Source organism: Protopterus annectens, chromosome 17.part0, assembly GCF_019279795.1.
Source record: "Protopterus annectens isolate FY-2018-M chromosome 17.part0, PAN1.0, whole genome shotgun sequence".
Taxonomy (NCBI): Eukaryota; Metazoa; Chordata; order Ceratodontiformes; family Protopteridae; genus Protopterus; species Protopterus annectens.
Genome location: NC_056751.1, coordinates 582,750,730 through 582,765,480, shown reverse-complemented (window position 1 = coordinate 582,765,480; position 14,751 = coordinate 582,750,730). Strand labels below are relative to the sequence as shown.

The window sequence follows — 14,751 nt, the reverse complement described above, 5'->3', positions numbered from 1 at the left end:
AATTATGTTCCTGGACATGATGGGATCCACAAAAGAGATTAGTCTGTTTCAGTCTGGGTGAACATTAATTCCAGTGCAAAGTGCTGCCATTTGAGTTTTTCCTTTGAGTGCAGAGTTTTCACCAAAGTGAAGCATCATAGTGTTTGGGCCAAAGCCTTACAGGAGAAGGATCTCTTGGTATTTCTACTCCTGGATAACTGGTTCCTGGAATCCCCAGGCAAGAATTTTTTAGAAGTAGTCCTTAGGTTTATAGGTGTGTACTAGGCTATTGGCCCTGGAGCCTTTACAAGCCTAGCCCATAGAATTACCCTGGCATTGTGCCACCCGACCTTAGTTCCTAGTGCCCCTGTCAAGTAGAGCCACTGGAGTGATCCCCAGGGTGAAATTTCTATTTCCCATCCACTCATCAAGATTTCTGTTGAAGAAGGCCAATGAGGTGCTCTGCTTGACATGTATGGGAAGTCTATTCTATAGCATGGGCAGTCTCTGGGTTATGAACCTGTCCCTCCAGCATGTTCTGTTGATTGTGGTAATGAGGTTGAGGTCTCTGGAGCATGTGGTGTGGAGGGATTGGGATTTCTTTAGATGTAGCATTTCTAACCGAGGTGGGTCAGACATGGCTTTGTAAGTCAAGCAGAGATCACCTCTAAGTAAGTGAAATGATACAAAGAATAGTTGGAGTTTTTTGAGTCTGTCCATATACGACAAGTGTTTAAGGCCTAGGATCCTCTTTGTGAGGTACTTTTGTGGCCTCTCCAGTTGTTGCAGGTGTCTAGTGTGGTACATGCCAAATGGGGCATTGTTCTCAATGATTGGCCTAATGAGGGAAGCATAGAGGGAGACAATGACCTCTTTCTTCCTGGATGCAAAACCCTTAGTAATGAGATGTGCTACATAGAAGGACTTTCTGACTACAGTGGCAATGTGGTGGTCAAAAGAGAGGTTGCTGTCAACCTGTGTTCCCAGATCTCTTATAACGCCTTCTGTGTTCAGTGGACTACCAGCGATGTGGTAATTCAAGGGAACCAGGGTTTTCCCAAGGGGGATGATGATGCATTTGTTGGCATTGAGATTTAGGCCATGGTTCTGACACCAGGCGTTGGTCTCAGTGATCTACTTTCACACTGTGGGCTCTATCTGTGATCCAGTTTGCAACCCACCTAGTGATATAGGGGTTGATGCCCAGCTTAGTGAGTTTTTCTTATGATTCCTGAGTGGGGAATGGTATCAAAGGCCTTGGCCAGATCAAGGTAGGCTGTATGAACCACCTTGCCTTCATCAACAGCTCGGGTGACTGACTCAAGGAAGCCGACCAAGTTGAGCAGGCATGATCTACCCTTGTTTGGGTGATCCATTGGATGCAGTCTCTGAGAGTTACTATAAACTGTAGAAGATCCCCTGTTATCACTGCTCATGGAAAGCCCTTTATCTTGGTGAAGTTGAACATTCTCCATTGTCAGTCATTCCTGTTTTTAGAGAGTTCTCAGGAGGTCATGGCTTGGCCTCCTGTAAAAGGATGCAGCAGAAGGTTTATACTGAGACTGCTACGCCTTCTATACTTGATGGCTGCAGTGATTTTCATGGTGTACTTTGCATGCCTGAAAAAGTGGATTTTGCAGTGAAATGGGAGGTGTCAGTGGCTTCAGAGCCACAATTCTCTCATGGACATTCTTTAGATGTTGGACTCTTCTTGTCAGGCCGTCCAGTGGTGCACAGCCTTCACCAAGCTTCTGGTTGGTCTTCCTTCTGCCATTCAAACTCTTTATAGCTTCTGACTTTTAACATATCATTTCCAGGGTAGGGGCAGACCTTCTCTCTGGCGCGGGTAGGTCTGTCCGATATCTTTTCTTTGATTTATTTTAATTGCTGTTTGTGAGCACTGCACTGCAGTTATATTATGAGAGATGGTTTTACACTATGGTGAGGTTTTTCACTTTTCCTCACAGTCATGCAACTACACAGTTAGTGTATATAAGTTAGGGAGGTGGAGAGAGTCAGTCCCCTCCACAGATGCTTGCAAGGGTCTTACCCTTCTCAGAAAATGTATTTTTGTGTGTTTTTAAGCATTTCCTAGCTACACATTTTGATAGAGGAATATCAGTAAAGTGCAACTCATTTTTGGATGATTCAAGTGAACATAGGAAGACTCAAGGTGAGGAGCTCACCCGGGCTTCCCCAAAGTGCAAGATGTGAGATACCCCTGGAGAGCACCACATCAGCCACTTGGAGCTGAAGGCAGTGGTCCCAACTGTAAAGGCATTGGAGCAGAAATTACAACTAGTCTGTTTAATACTTAAAAAAGCATGAGACCACCAGGCTGTTTACGGGAGGTGATTCTATTCGACAGTGCATAATATACAGCGCTGTCGCACTCTTAGCACTTCACATCTCCAGGGAGGGGAACAAGATGGAAGATGCTCTGAACTGCTGTTACAGTCGTCAGTTGGAGTTGTGGATTCAGAGGTCATGCTTGTTCAGTATTTTCTGGAAGTAGAGGATTCTGGGGATAGAACTTTTTGTCACTCAGCAGACTAACATGTTTGCCAGTCTAGAGATGAACTTGTTGGTCACACTGGAGACTGATTTATCACTCTGAGGAAATTACAGTTGTGTTAGGTAAACTGAACTGTAACAGTAGCTGTTCTAATAGATCACTGTTGCAGTAACCTAATCTAAATAGTTTATAGCCTGTCCAGGATATGACCTCTGACCAGCTTCTCAAAGCCTAAGGGTGTCTTTCTTGCACTCCAGTTGCTGGGAAGCTTAAGAAGTGCTGCCAAAGGATCAGTTAGGATGACAAAAGCTTCAGAGTTTTCTTACCACCAAAGTACTTTCACACTATGGGCTTTGTGGAATTAATAGTCAGCTAGCAATCTTTCAGCTGGTCAGGTAAGTACCTTTAAAGGAAAAATAGCTTTGAATTGTTTATTTTTCTCTAAAAAACTACATTTCTAAGAAAACTGTAATTTTTTTGTCTTAGAAATTGCTTTTTTCATCTGACTTACAAGGGACTCTTGTCTTTGGTTAGTGAAGTGTTTGTAATAACTGCTAGTACAGTGTACTGGATTGTGTTCCTGTTATAAAGTGTTTGTGAGGACAGCAATTGGTGCTTGATGTTAACGTTATTTAAAACAAAACAAACTTCCTTTTCAGCTTGAACATCTGGCAGTTGACTTAGAGGACTAAGGATCTGTTAACGAGGTGTTTCCTGTGGTCCAGTGGTGCAAAGTTTGATTCCCTTTGCCTCCATTGTCTAACTGTGTGACTTTGAGCAAGTCACTTAGCCAGACACACTGCCCCTGGGCTGAGTCTGAAAAAGGTCCATGGAGATCAGTGGTCTACCCCAAAAATCAAATACAAAAAAAATAAACAAGGGAAAACTCCAGTCTCCATTGTTTTCCTTTCCCTCTGCTTCCCTCACAAGAAGAAAAAGTTGAGTAAGAAGCTGCGAGTAGTACAGGCTCCTTCAGGGCCTTAGCCATGAACGGGTGACTCCGCAATGGACAAAGCAGTTCTCAGACCATCCATTCTGTCTATCCTGTCCCACTGGTATGGCACAGAATCCAGCAACCATGGACTGGGTTTCAGCCTTGTCCTCTGGGAGAGCCACTCTTGTTCAGGCTTGAGAGAGGGAGCTGTACCAGCTGTATATCAGAGCTGACTTAGAGTACCTGATCTCCAGACTAGTGTCCCTTTCAGTTAGGCTGATTTATGGGATTTTCATAGGAAAATGAAACAAAAACAACTACGAATGTTGCTTCTTCTGTCCCATTATCTATCGATAGAGAAGATCCATTTGGACTAACTAAGGAGATACTGTCTGTTTTTAACATTTTACACCCTGCTCCTTCCAGCCTATTTGTCAAAAAAAGAAAGATGTTCCCTCCAATTTTGACTCTGAATCCTTGTCGGATGCAGTGGGACAGGAGGAAGAAAATTTGATTCTGATAATTCTTGTGCACCAGAACATCCTGACTCTGAGGAGAGTGCCTGTGAGGAAGTGCTTGCTGCAAGGCTTTCTCTGACACAGACATCTGCACTGAGGATGCCTGGTCTTCAGTTCACATGTTTGCCATTGTTGCTTTAACCATTGTTCCAGGACTTGGGCTACATCCAAATGTCAGTACTTTAGAATTCAGCTTTCTGAATGCTGCTGTTGTGCAGTTCTCTGCTTCATTCTACCCTGGGGTAACTACATTGATTTCCACCCCATCAGGAATCAGAGTCTGTCAAGGGGGAGATCTTTATGTAACAAATAACAGATCTTGCAGTATGAGTTAGTCAATGAGAAGACCTTTCTTGGAGGGTCAGGAATACCCTCCTCCATTTCCCCCATGGATCAGCAGATTTATTTCATTTATTTACTTGTTAACTGACTTGGTGGGTTGGTCCAGAGACCCTTTCAGCCATAACATGGACACAGTGGTATAGACAATATTAGAAAACAGCATATTAATTAGATGAGTGTATGATATTTACAGAGACGTGAGTTCAGCACAGAGACTTTTACAATATGAAGTGTAAACCAATCTCTATATTTCAAACATTTTTTAAGTCATCTTTTAACATGTCACTATTAATCATTATTAAATGAACATTTTATGAATTTTTGTAATAATGTGAGGTATCAGTCATACAAATATTAAAGAAAAATGCTGATTCCTTTTAAAGTAACCCAATCCTCCTGCACTACGCTTTCATCTTTTATTGTGTTTTATTAAGGTTTGTTGTTTGTGTGTTTCTTTTCATTTCACCATAAGCTTAAAAGAAGTCCATACAGATCAGTGCTCTACTCCAGTTAACACATTTAAATAAATAAAATAAGTATTATATCAAAGGTTGTAACCTTTTACCAACAGTAAAGAAATATTCTGACACTTTTTTTACAAAATTATGGTGAATGATCTTACAATACAAAGAATAGAACCAATGCTGTTCTACACTATTATGCTGAACCATTTTTATTTACATTGCTTCATATAAACATATGTACAAGAGGGTTAGTTACCTGAACATGAGGTTAAGGCAGCCTTGAGGCAGCTGTAGAGATTTATGAGATAGTTGGGGTGACTGCTATCTATTGTTTGAGAAACATCAATATTTTTTTCAGGAGGTCACCCCATTGTCAGGGAATCATCAGCATTTATACTTAATGTTTAATAAGCTGTTTTATAAACTTTTTATACTTGCAGTTTTTTTTCAGTTCATGGTGGAAGTAGTTCCAACTTGCTGGAATAATTTTAATAAAGATTTTTACTTCACTGCTGATTTAAGGAAAGGTGGTCTGTAAAAGGAGAGAGGTGCATCATGCTGAGTACACTACAAGTAAGCAGAAGATTTAATTATATGGTTGTTTCTGCATGGTTGTCAACAGATTTCATATATTAGTTTGTAGGTTGATCCTGAGAGGAATATAGATGTCCTTGCTTTTAAGGTAGCTAGTTAGTATTCACAGGGAGGTACAGTGAGGTTCATGTTGAAGGGACATGTATACAAACCTTCATTTTCTGCCAGTAGTAGTTTGGATGAGGAATTCATACTGAGAAAAGCTGTGTGATGATAGGGAGGCAATACTGTAGTCTTGAGATAAATTATTTTATAACAAATGCTTGCCTAACTTGTGGTTTAAGATAATTGGCAATATTACTGGCTGCCCCGAGCTGGATAATGACCTTATTTGTTATTTTCTTAGCATAGCTTTTAAAGCTTAGACCTAAATCTATTGTAAGGCCTAGGCATGTATGCATGAATTGTGTAATTTGTGTTTTATATGGGCTATTAATTAGTAATTGGTTCTTTTTATTAAGTTTATTTTTGGTGCTAAAAAGCAGACGTGGTAGTGTTTTTGGTGAGTATAGCACTGATTATATAGTATTGTATTTGAATTGTGGAAGGACAGTGTTTTGGTTGAACATTTTTTGCCAAAAAATATTGAATATATTTAGGTTAAATATTTTTATTTGTATTTACTAAGTGAGGTAGAGCACTGATATTCATGAACTTTTTCATATTCAGCCTAGGAGCGCCACTTAGTAAAGTGAGATGCTTAGAGTCACTTAGGTGATAGAGGCTGGAAAAATCAAACCATGGACCACTAGTTTGGCAATAATTGAAAAAGTGAGATTTAGTAGGGCTAGGGTCTACTGTAGAGCCTGGGGTCTGTTTTTCCCCTACATTTAACTGAAGTCTCTTAATAGTTTTATGGGAAAAAGAATTGAAGTAAATTGTGGCGTATGTTAACTAATATCTTCTTCAGGAAGGCTTACTGTAACGGTAAATGATAATGTTTGAGATTATCCATGTTTAGTGTTCTTTTCCAGCTGGAGATTTATCAGTTCTCATCAATGCTCATGTCTCAGTGAAGCTTTTGCTGATCTCACACCAGCAGTCTATTAAACTTTATCTGGTGCACATGGATGCATTCATAGAGCCAGAAATTGCTTGAAGCTGTTTTCAGTTCTTCTAGCTGAGCTCAGTGTTTCACTTTCCACACTCAGTTTGGCGCTGCATTGATCATTGACTGTTTATTGTTTTGCTGGAATAATTTTAGTCTGAACTAAATAAACTGTGATTGTGGTAGGCATTTTTTTTTACTGTGTTTGTGTTTAATTTGGCTTTTAACTAATTTTCTTCAAAATATAAATAGTTTGTGTTGTTAAGAAGTATGTTCTTCTTATCTCTGTCAGTCATGCCTATAAAACTACTAATAAAGTGAATGCAGTTTGCAAAACATTTATTGTCTGAAGAGATAGCACATTTAAATGGTACAAATTACAAGCTCAAGATTAACCCTAACACGGTACGATTACAGACTTTAACTTAATGAAACAAAGAACAGACAGTTTCTGGAGTATTTCTTCCAATCGTAATTCACAGCCTTGATTGGCAGTAGTAATATGCAGTTATTATTCATGGACTGTTGGTCAGCCTATTTTCATATACTCTGCACTTTTTCACAACTTCATTTGCATAGTTATACAAACAAAGCTATATTCAATTACCTGCAACAAAACAAGGCCAAACTACAGAGATATATTATTTATGTTTCTAACTGCTTCACCCAATGTTCCTTTGTCTCAGAACAAAGCAGCTCTATTAAACCTATCGTGTCTCTAACTTTAAAGAGATTGCAATAAACATTTCTGCTATGAAATACAAAAATCCATTTTGTCAGCTGTAATGTCTGAAATACTTCTATTAGAGAAAATCCATCCTGACACTTATATTTTGTGATACTTCAATATTAGTTCAACAAAAAGTAGAAGGGTAAGACAATTAAAATCAGTAAAGGTGAATCATCTAATGAATCAGTGAAAGATGTGAAGAAATGTAAATCCAAATCTAATTCTGATGGAGGGTACTCATTGTTAAAATACCAACAATCTCCTCTGCAGAAAGATAAGAATTTGGCAGTACCCCCTTTAGTATGTTGGTATCCCCTATGGTTAGTACAGATCTAAGGATCAAAAGGGTGGATGACACTAACAGTTCAGCAGTTTTAACCAAGCTAGACTGCCATGATTGTATCTAATCTGGTTCACACTTAATGCACCATTCTTCTGAGTATAAGACCTTTCCAAGAGAGTAATTTAGTGAAAAAAACAAACAGTAAGGATCTACATGAGTACTCTCATCAGATTTATGTCATTCTATTGATAGAAAACAAAGATACACATTTTTGCAGGTAGTTAACATTGATTCAACAGCATGAAAAGAAAAGGAAGATAACTCATTGTCCTGATTCATCCTGCGGAAAGGAGTATTGTAATATTATGCAAATCCATTCCCCTAGCTCTTAAGTTTCTAATAAGGAGAATTCCACCTCTTAGTCTACAGACTTGGGGACTGGTTCCAAAACAGTTCTGAAACTATGTCCGCAAAGAAATGAGAATTTTTCTCCAGCAGAAGGTATTTCTTTTATGAATGCTCTAAGTTTCATAGAATAACTTTTCAGTTGGCTTAGAAGGAATGCTTATTTTCCCGATAAGTTACAGAGAAATGATGAGGCTCCCAGAATCAGAATGGACACTATCCCCCCTTTGTCACAGTTTAAAGGCTGTTGTGAAAGCAAATAGTCAGTGTCCAGATTCACAGGCTTCCTTCCTTATAAAGACTGACAAGAAGTTTGTCTCCTTGAGACAGACATATCCTAACTCACATAAGGCAGATCTTGCCATTGCATCCTTATCAACATTTAAACAGTGACTTAAGCTGTCCCTCTTGCAACTTTTTTTTTAAAGAGATTCCAGGTTAATATAGAAATGTGGTAAAATGCTTAGACAGCCAGTTGTCCAAGTATAAGGACGTGATTATATATTTCATATGATTCAGTATCAAAGTTCTCTTTTAGAGTAGATCCAAGATTGTTTCCAGTTTATCTCTAACAGTAATGTTACAAGCAGAATAGGTGGATTAGTTGCTGTATTGAACAGGATTTTAGCTCACACATTAGAATGTGCTTATGATGTTACAGATGCTTTATCTACATCTACCATGTCAGAAGTAGTTCCCAGGTTTGTAGGAATTTACTAGGTTATTTATCCATGAGGGTCTTTAAAAGTATAGCCATATATTCCTGTGAAGTTTTAGCCATTATATTTTAAGTACAAAGTACTTATAGAAGAGCAGAACATTTACAATTTGACCCTGTCCATGAGGGACAAGGTTCTAAACCAGGGATGAATTTGTGATTTCCCCTACATTCATCCAGATTACCTTAGAAGAGTACAAATGAAGTCCTTTTTTTATGCGGAGAGGAAGACGATTCCAAAGAAGTGACATTCTCAGTGATATATATCTATCCCACCAACAAGTTCTGTTTATGTTGCAAAAGAGACTGAGGTCTCTTGACTGGGTGTTTATGCCCTCACTCAGCTTTCAAATGTAAAGTAGGTCTCACAGGATAGGGTCTGTTTAGGTCTGTACAAGAGGCAGAGATCACGTTTCAGTAGCCTGTATGATAGTATGAAGAGAGCCAAGGCTTTGAGATGGTCTTCTTCTTCTCTTTCGTCTGTTCCCATTAGGGGTCACCACAGCAGATCATCTGTTTCCATTTCTTCCTGTACTCTGCATCTTGCTCTGTCACACCAACCACCTGCGTGTCCTCTCTCACCACATCCATCCTCCTCTTTTCCTCTTATCTGGCAGCTCCAACGTTAGCATCCTTTTCCCAATATACCCAGTATCCCTCTTCAGCACATGTCCAAACCAGTGCAATCTCGCCTCCGTGGCTTTGTCTCCAAACCATCCAACCTGAGCTGACCCTCTAATATATACTGATTCCTAATCCTGTCCATCCTCGTCACACCCAGTTCAAATTTTAACATCTTTAACGCTGCCATGTCCAGCTCTGACTCCTGCCTTTTTGTCAATGCCACTGTCTCCAACCCATATAACATAGCTGGTCTCACTACCCTCTTGTAGACCTTCCCTTTCATTCTTACTGGTACCTGTCTGTCATAAATCACTCCTGACACTCTTCTCCACCCATTCCACTCTGCCTGTACTGTCTTCTTCACCTCACTTCCACACTCACCATTACTCTGAACTGATGATCCCAAGTACTTAAACTCATCCACCTTCGCCAACTCTACTCCCTGCATCCTTACCATTCCTCTATCCTCCCTCTCATTCACACACATATATTCTGCCTTAGTCCTGCTGACCTTCATTTCTCTCCTCTCTAGAGCATATCTCCACCTCCCCAGGGCCTCCTCAACCTGGTCCATACTCTCACTACAGATCACAATGTCATCTGCAAACATCATAGTCCACTGGGCCTCCTGTCTGATCTCGTATGTCAACCTGACCATCTCCACTGCAAATAAGAAAGGGGTCAGAGCTGATCCCTGATGTAATCCCACCTCCACCTTAAACGTATCCGTCACTCCAACTGTAGACCTCACGATTGTCACACTACCCTCGTACATATCCTGTACCACTCTTAAATACTTCTCTGCCACTCCTGACTTCCTCGTACAATACCACAACTCCTCTCTAGGCACCCTGTCATATGCTTTCTCTAAGTCCACAAAGACACAATGCAACACCTTCTGACCTTGTCTATATTTCTCCATCAACACTCTCAGAGCAAACATCACATCTGTGGTGCTCTTTCCCGGCATGAAACCATACTGCTGATCACTAATCATCACCTCCCTTCTTAACCTAGCTTCCACTACTCTTTCCCATAACTTCAAGCTGTGACTGATCAGTTTTATACCTCTGTAGTTACTACACTTCTGCACATCACCTTTATTCTTAAAGATAGGTACCAAAATACTTCTTCTCCATTCCCAAGGCATCCTCTGACTTTCCAAGATTCCATTAAACAATCTGGTTAAAAACTCCACTGCCATTTCTCCTAAGCACCTCCATGCTTCCACTGGTATTTCACTTTCTAATTCACTAACCCCACATCATCCAACTCTCTCTCTCATTCTCTTCATTCATCAGCCCCTCAAAGTACTCTTTCCATCTGCTCAACACACTTTCCTCACTTGTGAGTATGTTTCCCTCACTGTCCTTTATCACCCTTACTTGCTGCACATCTTTCCTAGCTCAGTTCCTCTGTCTAGCCAATCAGTACAGGTCCCTTTTTCCCTCTTTAGTGTCCAACCTTTCATACAGCTTTCCATATGCCTTATCCCTAGCCTTCGCTACCTCTCTCTTTGCCATGTGCCTCATCTCCTTATACTCCTGTCTACTTTCTTCATCTCTTTGACAATCCCACTTCTTCTTCACCAGCCTCTTCCTCTGTATGCTCTCCTGTACTTCCTCATTCCACCACTAGGTCTCCTTGACCTCCTTCCTCTGTCCAGATGTCACACCAAGCACCTTTCTAGCTTTCTCCCTTACCAGCTCTACTGTAGTTACCCAGCTATTCTGTAACTCTTCACTGCCTCCCAGTGCCTGTCTAAACTCTTCCCTGAACTCCACCTCACAATCACCCTTTTTCGACTTCCACCATTTAATCCTTGGCACTGCTCTCACACTCCTCTTCCTCCTCTTCTTGATCATCAACGTCATCCTACAGGTCACCATTCTATGCTGCCTAACTACACTTTCCCCTGTCACCACTTTACAGTCTCCAATATCCTTCAGACTGGCCCTCCTGCATAGGATATAATCCACCTGTGTGCATCTTCCTCCACTCTTGTACATTGTCCTATGCTCCTCCCTCTTCTTAAAATACGTATTCACCACAGCCATGTCCTTCCTTTTCACAAAATCCACTATCATGTGACCTTCTGCATTCTTCTCGTTAACACCATACCTACCAGTCACTTCCTCATCCCCTCTGTTCCCTTCCCCAACATGCCCATTGAAATCTGCTCCAATCACCACTCTCTCACTCTTGGGTACAGTCATCACCACTTCATCCAACTCACTCCAAAATTTTTCTTTCTCATCCATCGCACACCCAACTTGTTGAGCATATGCACTAACAACATTCATCATTACACCATCAATTTCCAGCTTCATAAACATCAGTCTGTCCGACACTCTTTTCACCTCCAAAACACTCTGGTCTTCATAGTTTTTTTTTTTACTTAGGCTTTTGTTTTACTCAGTAAGAAACTGTTGTGGACATTCAAGGTGTGTAAGATGTTTTGACTGGTATGCACCAAAGCGACCATTATACTCAAATAATTAGCCTGATGAGTGCTGAATACAGAGGAATGATCACATCCCTGGACCTGTTTACCATACCCTTAGTAATGAGCTGTGCTATGAAAAAAAATACTTTTTTTACAATAATGGATGCATGGTGATCTAAAGACAGTTTGTTGAGTACACAGGTTTCCAGGCCCCTAACTGCTGGATCAGTTTTCAGGGGTATGCTTTCAATGTGATAGTTACAAGGGGCTCCTTGCTTGCTGAAGGATACTTTTATACATTTGTTGACAATTAGTTTTAATTTTAGTTCACGATTTTGACATCAGCTATTGGTTGGAGAAAGATCCTGTTGGAGTTGTAAGACCAGTTTAGGCCCATGCACAGGGTCAGAACAACTTTTAAAAACTGGCTAGTACCAGAAAACACAGAAGGTATGTAAACACAGTTAGTATTTACTGCTACAGTGACTCTCTAAAGATCTGCTATGGTAAGTGCCTGATGCAACTTTAGTTTTCTTTTATATGCTTGTTAAGAGTTGTTAGTTCCATTGCGGTACATGTTTGTAGTGTTCACAAGAGTTTTTGCCTCCACAAGTAATACTAACGTATTACTTTCAACGTTCCCATTTTCATTTGGTTCACCTCATTATTACATAGTGCAAACTATGTACACGATGTGGTATGTAATAATGAGCTGAACCAAATGAAAGTAGGAAAGCTGAAAGTAATATATCAGTATTACTTGAAAAGGAGTCATTGTTAAAGGGGTTTCAATCACTCAAAACTGCATAGTTGTGGTGAAATTTTAATACAGCTAGGCATCAACAACTCTTGTGAAAACTACAAAAAATCTTATACATAGTTTGCTCTACATATCCATTCACACTTAGCCCATTTTTTACTTTACTTTCCTAAATCTATGTAATTAGTCTTTTATTTTTACTCTACAAAGAGTCAGTCTTTTTTACTATACTGTCAGTGTCAGCCATGTTTGTATGAGAACTGTTAAGGTTTACTTTATTAAGTTTCAAAATGCATTGCCCCTTATTTGTGTACACACATTTGTATACAGTAAGTTGATTTGGTACATTTGTCCAGATGCTTTAGATGAAGCAGTGTACCTTCTGACCTCTTGTATGAAGCAAAAATTTAAGAGGCAAACAATTAATGTATAAAGTAAATGTATTTAGTTCTGAATAAAAATCAGCATCTTTTATACTACTGTTGTTTGGAATACTGTATGTTGTTTTGGTGAGGCATCATTACATGAGATTATGTGCTGATTTAAAGAAAGTGAACAACACTGAGGAAAATCTAAATTAATTTTAAGTGAAAGTGACATCAGTTGCCCTGCTAAACATGGGTCCATAGAAGTAAATATTATAGGAAGAAATATCCAGGGAATTGTTATGGCTAGGCTTGTATAGGCCATAGGGCTGATAGCCTAGTACCAACCTATGAACCTATAAATATTTACAGGCATATACAAAAATATATCAAACATAACTAAATGGTTTTGCAACATTAGAGAATGGCTTTGCAAAATCCTTTGACAGACACCTCTCTTGCTTTGTTGTTAGAGTTCCTGACTATCATATACATATTTGATATTACAGTTTCCATGCATTATATTATTACTTATAAACCATTTTATTTTGTAAGGGGTTGGGGAAGCTATGGGGTGACCAGACTTTATTTTTATTTTACTTTAATTATTTATTTTTTATTTTTTTTTGGGTCCCCTCATACATCATAATTACAAGCCTGGCCACAGTCCCCACATTCACACCTGGGCTACCAGCCAACCTCCTACCCTGAAGGTGTTGCTGGAGCTAGTTGTGGATCTTAAGCATGTCCTGGGGGCTTGGTCATCTGTGCTTCGTCCAATATATATATATATATATTTTTTTTTTTTTTAATTTTATATGCCTCAGCCACTTTCCCTTTCCCTGCCCCCATACTCGTTGGTTACATCTAAAGACAACATCCCTCTTTGGACCATGCTTCCCCTTAGGAAGTATTACCAATGAGCTTCTTACCCCCAGAATGGACACACCCATCTCTCTTTGCCACTCTGTCACATGCTAGAGCCGCTAATCGAATCTGGGTCGGCTCAGTCATAGTCAGGCCTTTATCCCTCTATACCTTCAGGGCAGCCTGGAGAAACTAGCTTTTGATGTCATTTAAGCTGTCATATTCTGTCTTTGGAGTATATTGCATAAAATAGTGTTGCTGTAATTAGCAGCATGTTATTTGTGAAGTACTGTATAACTTTTTTCTCTTGCATATGTACTTTCTGTTTAGGCTAGAAAATAACAAAATTGGACACTTAGGTCTGAAATATTTGTCTGAAAACTTGAAGTCCTGCACACTTAAAGAACTGAGGTGAGTGCAAAGTTATATATAAATTTTATGGTACAGCTCAAATAGTAGAATTGCTTGCTTTACCTGCCTGTTTCCATTTTAGAGGAGTATGAAGCTTTTCATTGTTGAAAGCATACGTCTCAGCATTTTTTCGCAGATGAGCATAATCAAATAATCGGGTCTATATGATAGTATCGAATGCTATTTAGTCGATCCGATACTGGTGAAATGGCAAAATAGTGAAGTCATGGAACATCGCCATCTTCGGGACTTTGCCATTTCCTCCACTATGGTGCAATGTCAGAGTTGGTATATTTAAGTAGGGGGAGCGTGGAGGGTCGAAGCCTCCCACTTAAATTTGTGTTTAAGTTTTTTTTTTTTTTTGTTTTGTTTTTTTACGGAGCAGAGAATTTTTTTCCCCTGGGAAAAAATTTGCTGTTCCATTTATTCGATATTTTGTTGTTTAGATATTATCGGTACAATGAAATAGCATTCGCTATTTTCATCATACGATAATATAATATAGACGCAAATAATCATAATACCAATCCTTGCTGCAGGACATTTCAGTATGTTTTGAAATTAGCTGAAGGTCAAAGAGGTCATTCCTGCGTCCTGGTCTTTTTCAGCATTTGGACATCCGTAGAGTGACATAGTGGAGATGGATGTCATGCAGCTGTTTGAAAGTTGACTTGTGTGAACAATGAGAAGACTATAAAAAGTGATCAGATATAAAAAGATCACAGACTGCAGGTCTTCTCGTGTGCAA

At 39.5% G+C, this 14,751-nt stretch overlaps 1 protein-coding gene across 1 annotated transcript in view; it reads left to right on the top strand.

Annotated features, from left to right (window-relative positions):
- The window catches only part of LOC122791466 (NACHT, LRR and PYD domains-containing protein 3-like), a 772,530-nt gene that overhangs the window by 452,690 nt on the left and 305,089 nt on the right, over positions 1-14,751 (top strand). The window contains exon 10 of the mRNA XM_044059210.1: positions 13,923-14,003. Coding sequence (XP_043915145.1) covers positions 13,923-14,003 — 81 coding nt within the window. The remainder of the gene's footprint in view (positions 1-13,922; positions 14,004-14,751) is intronic.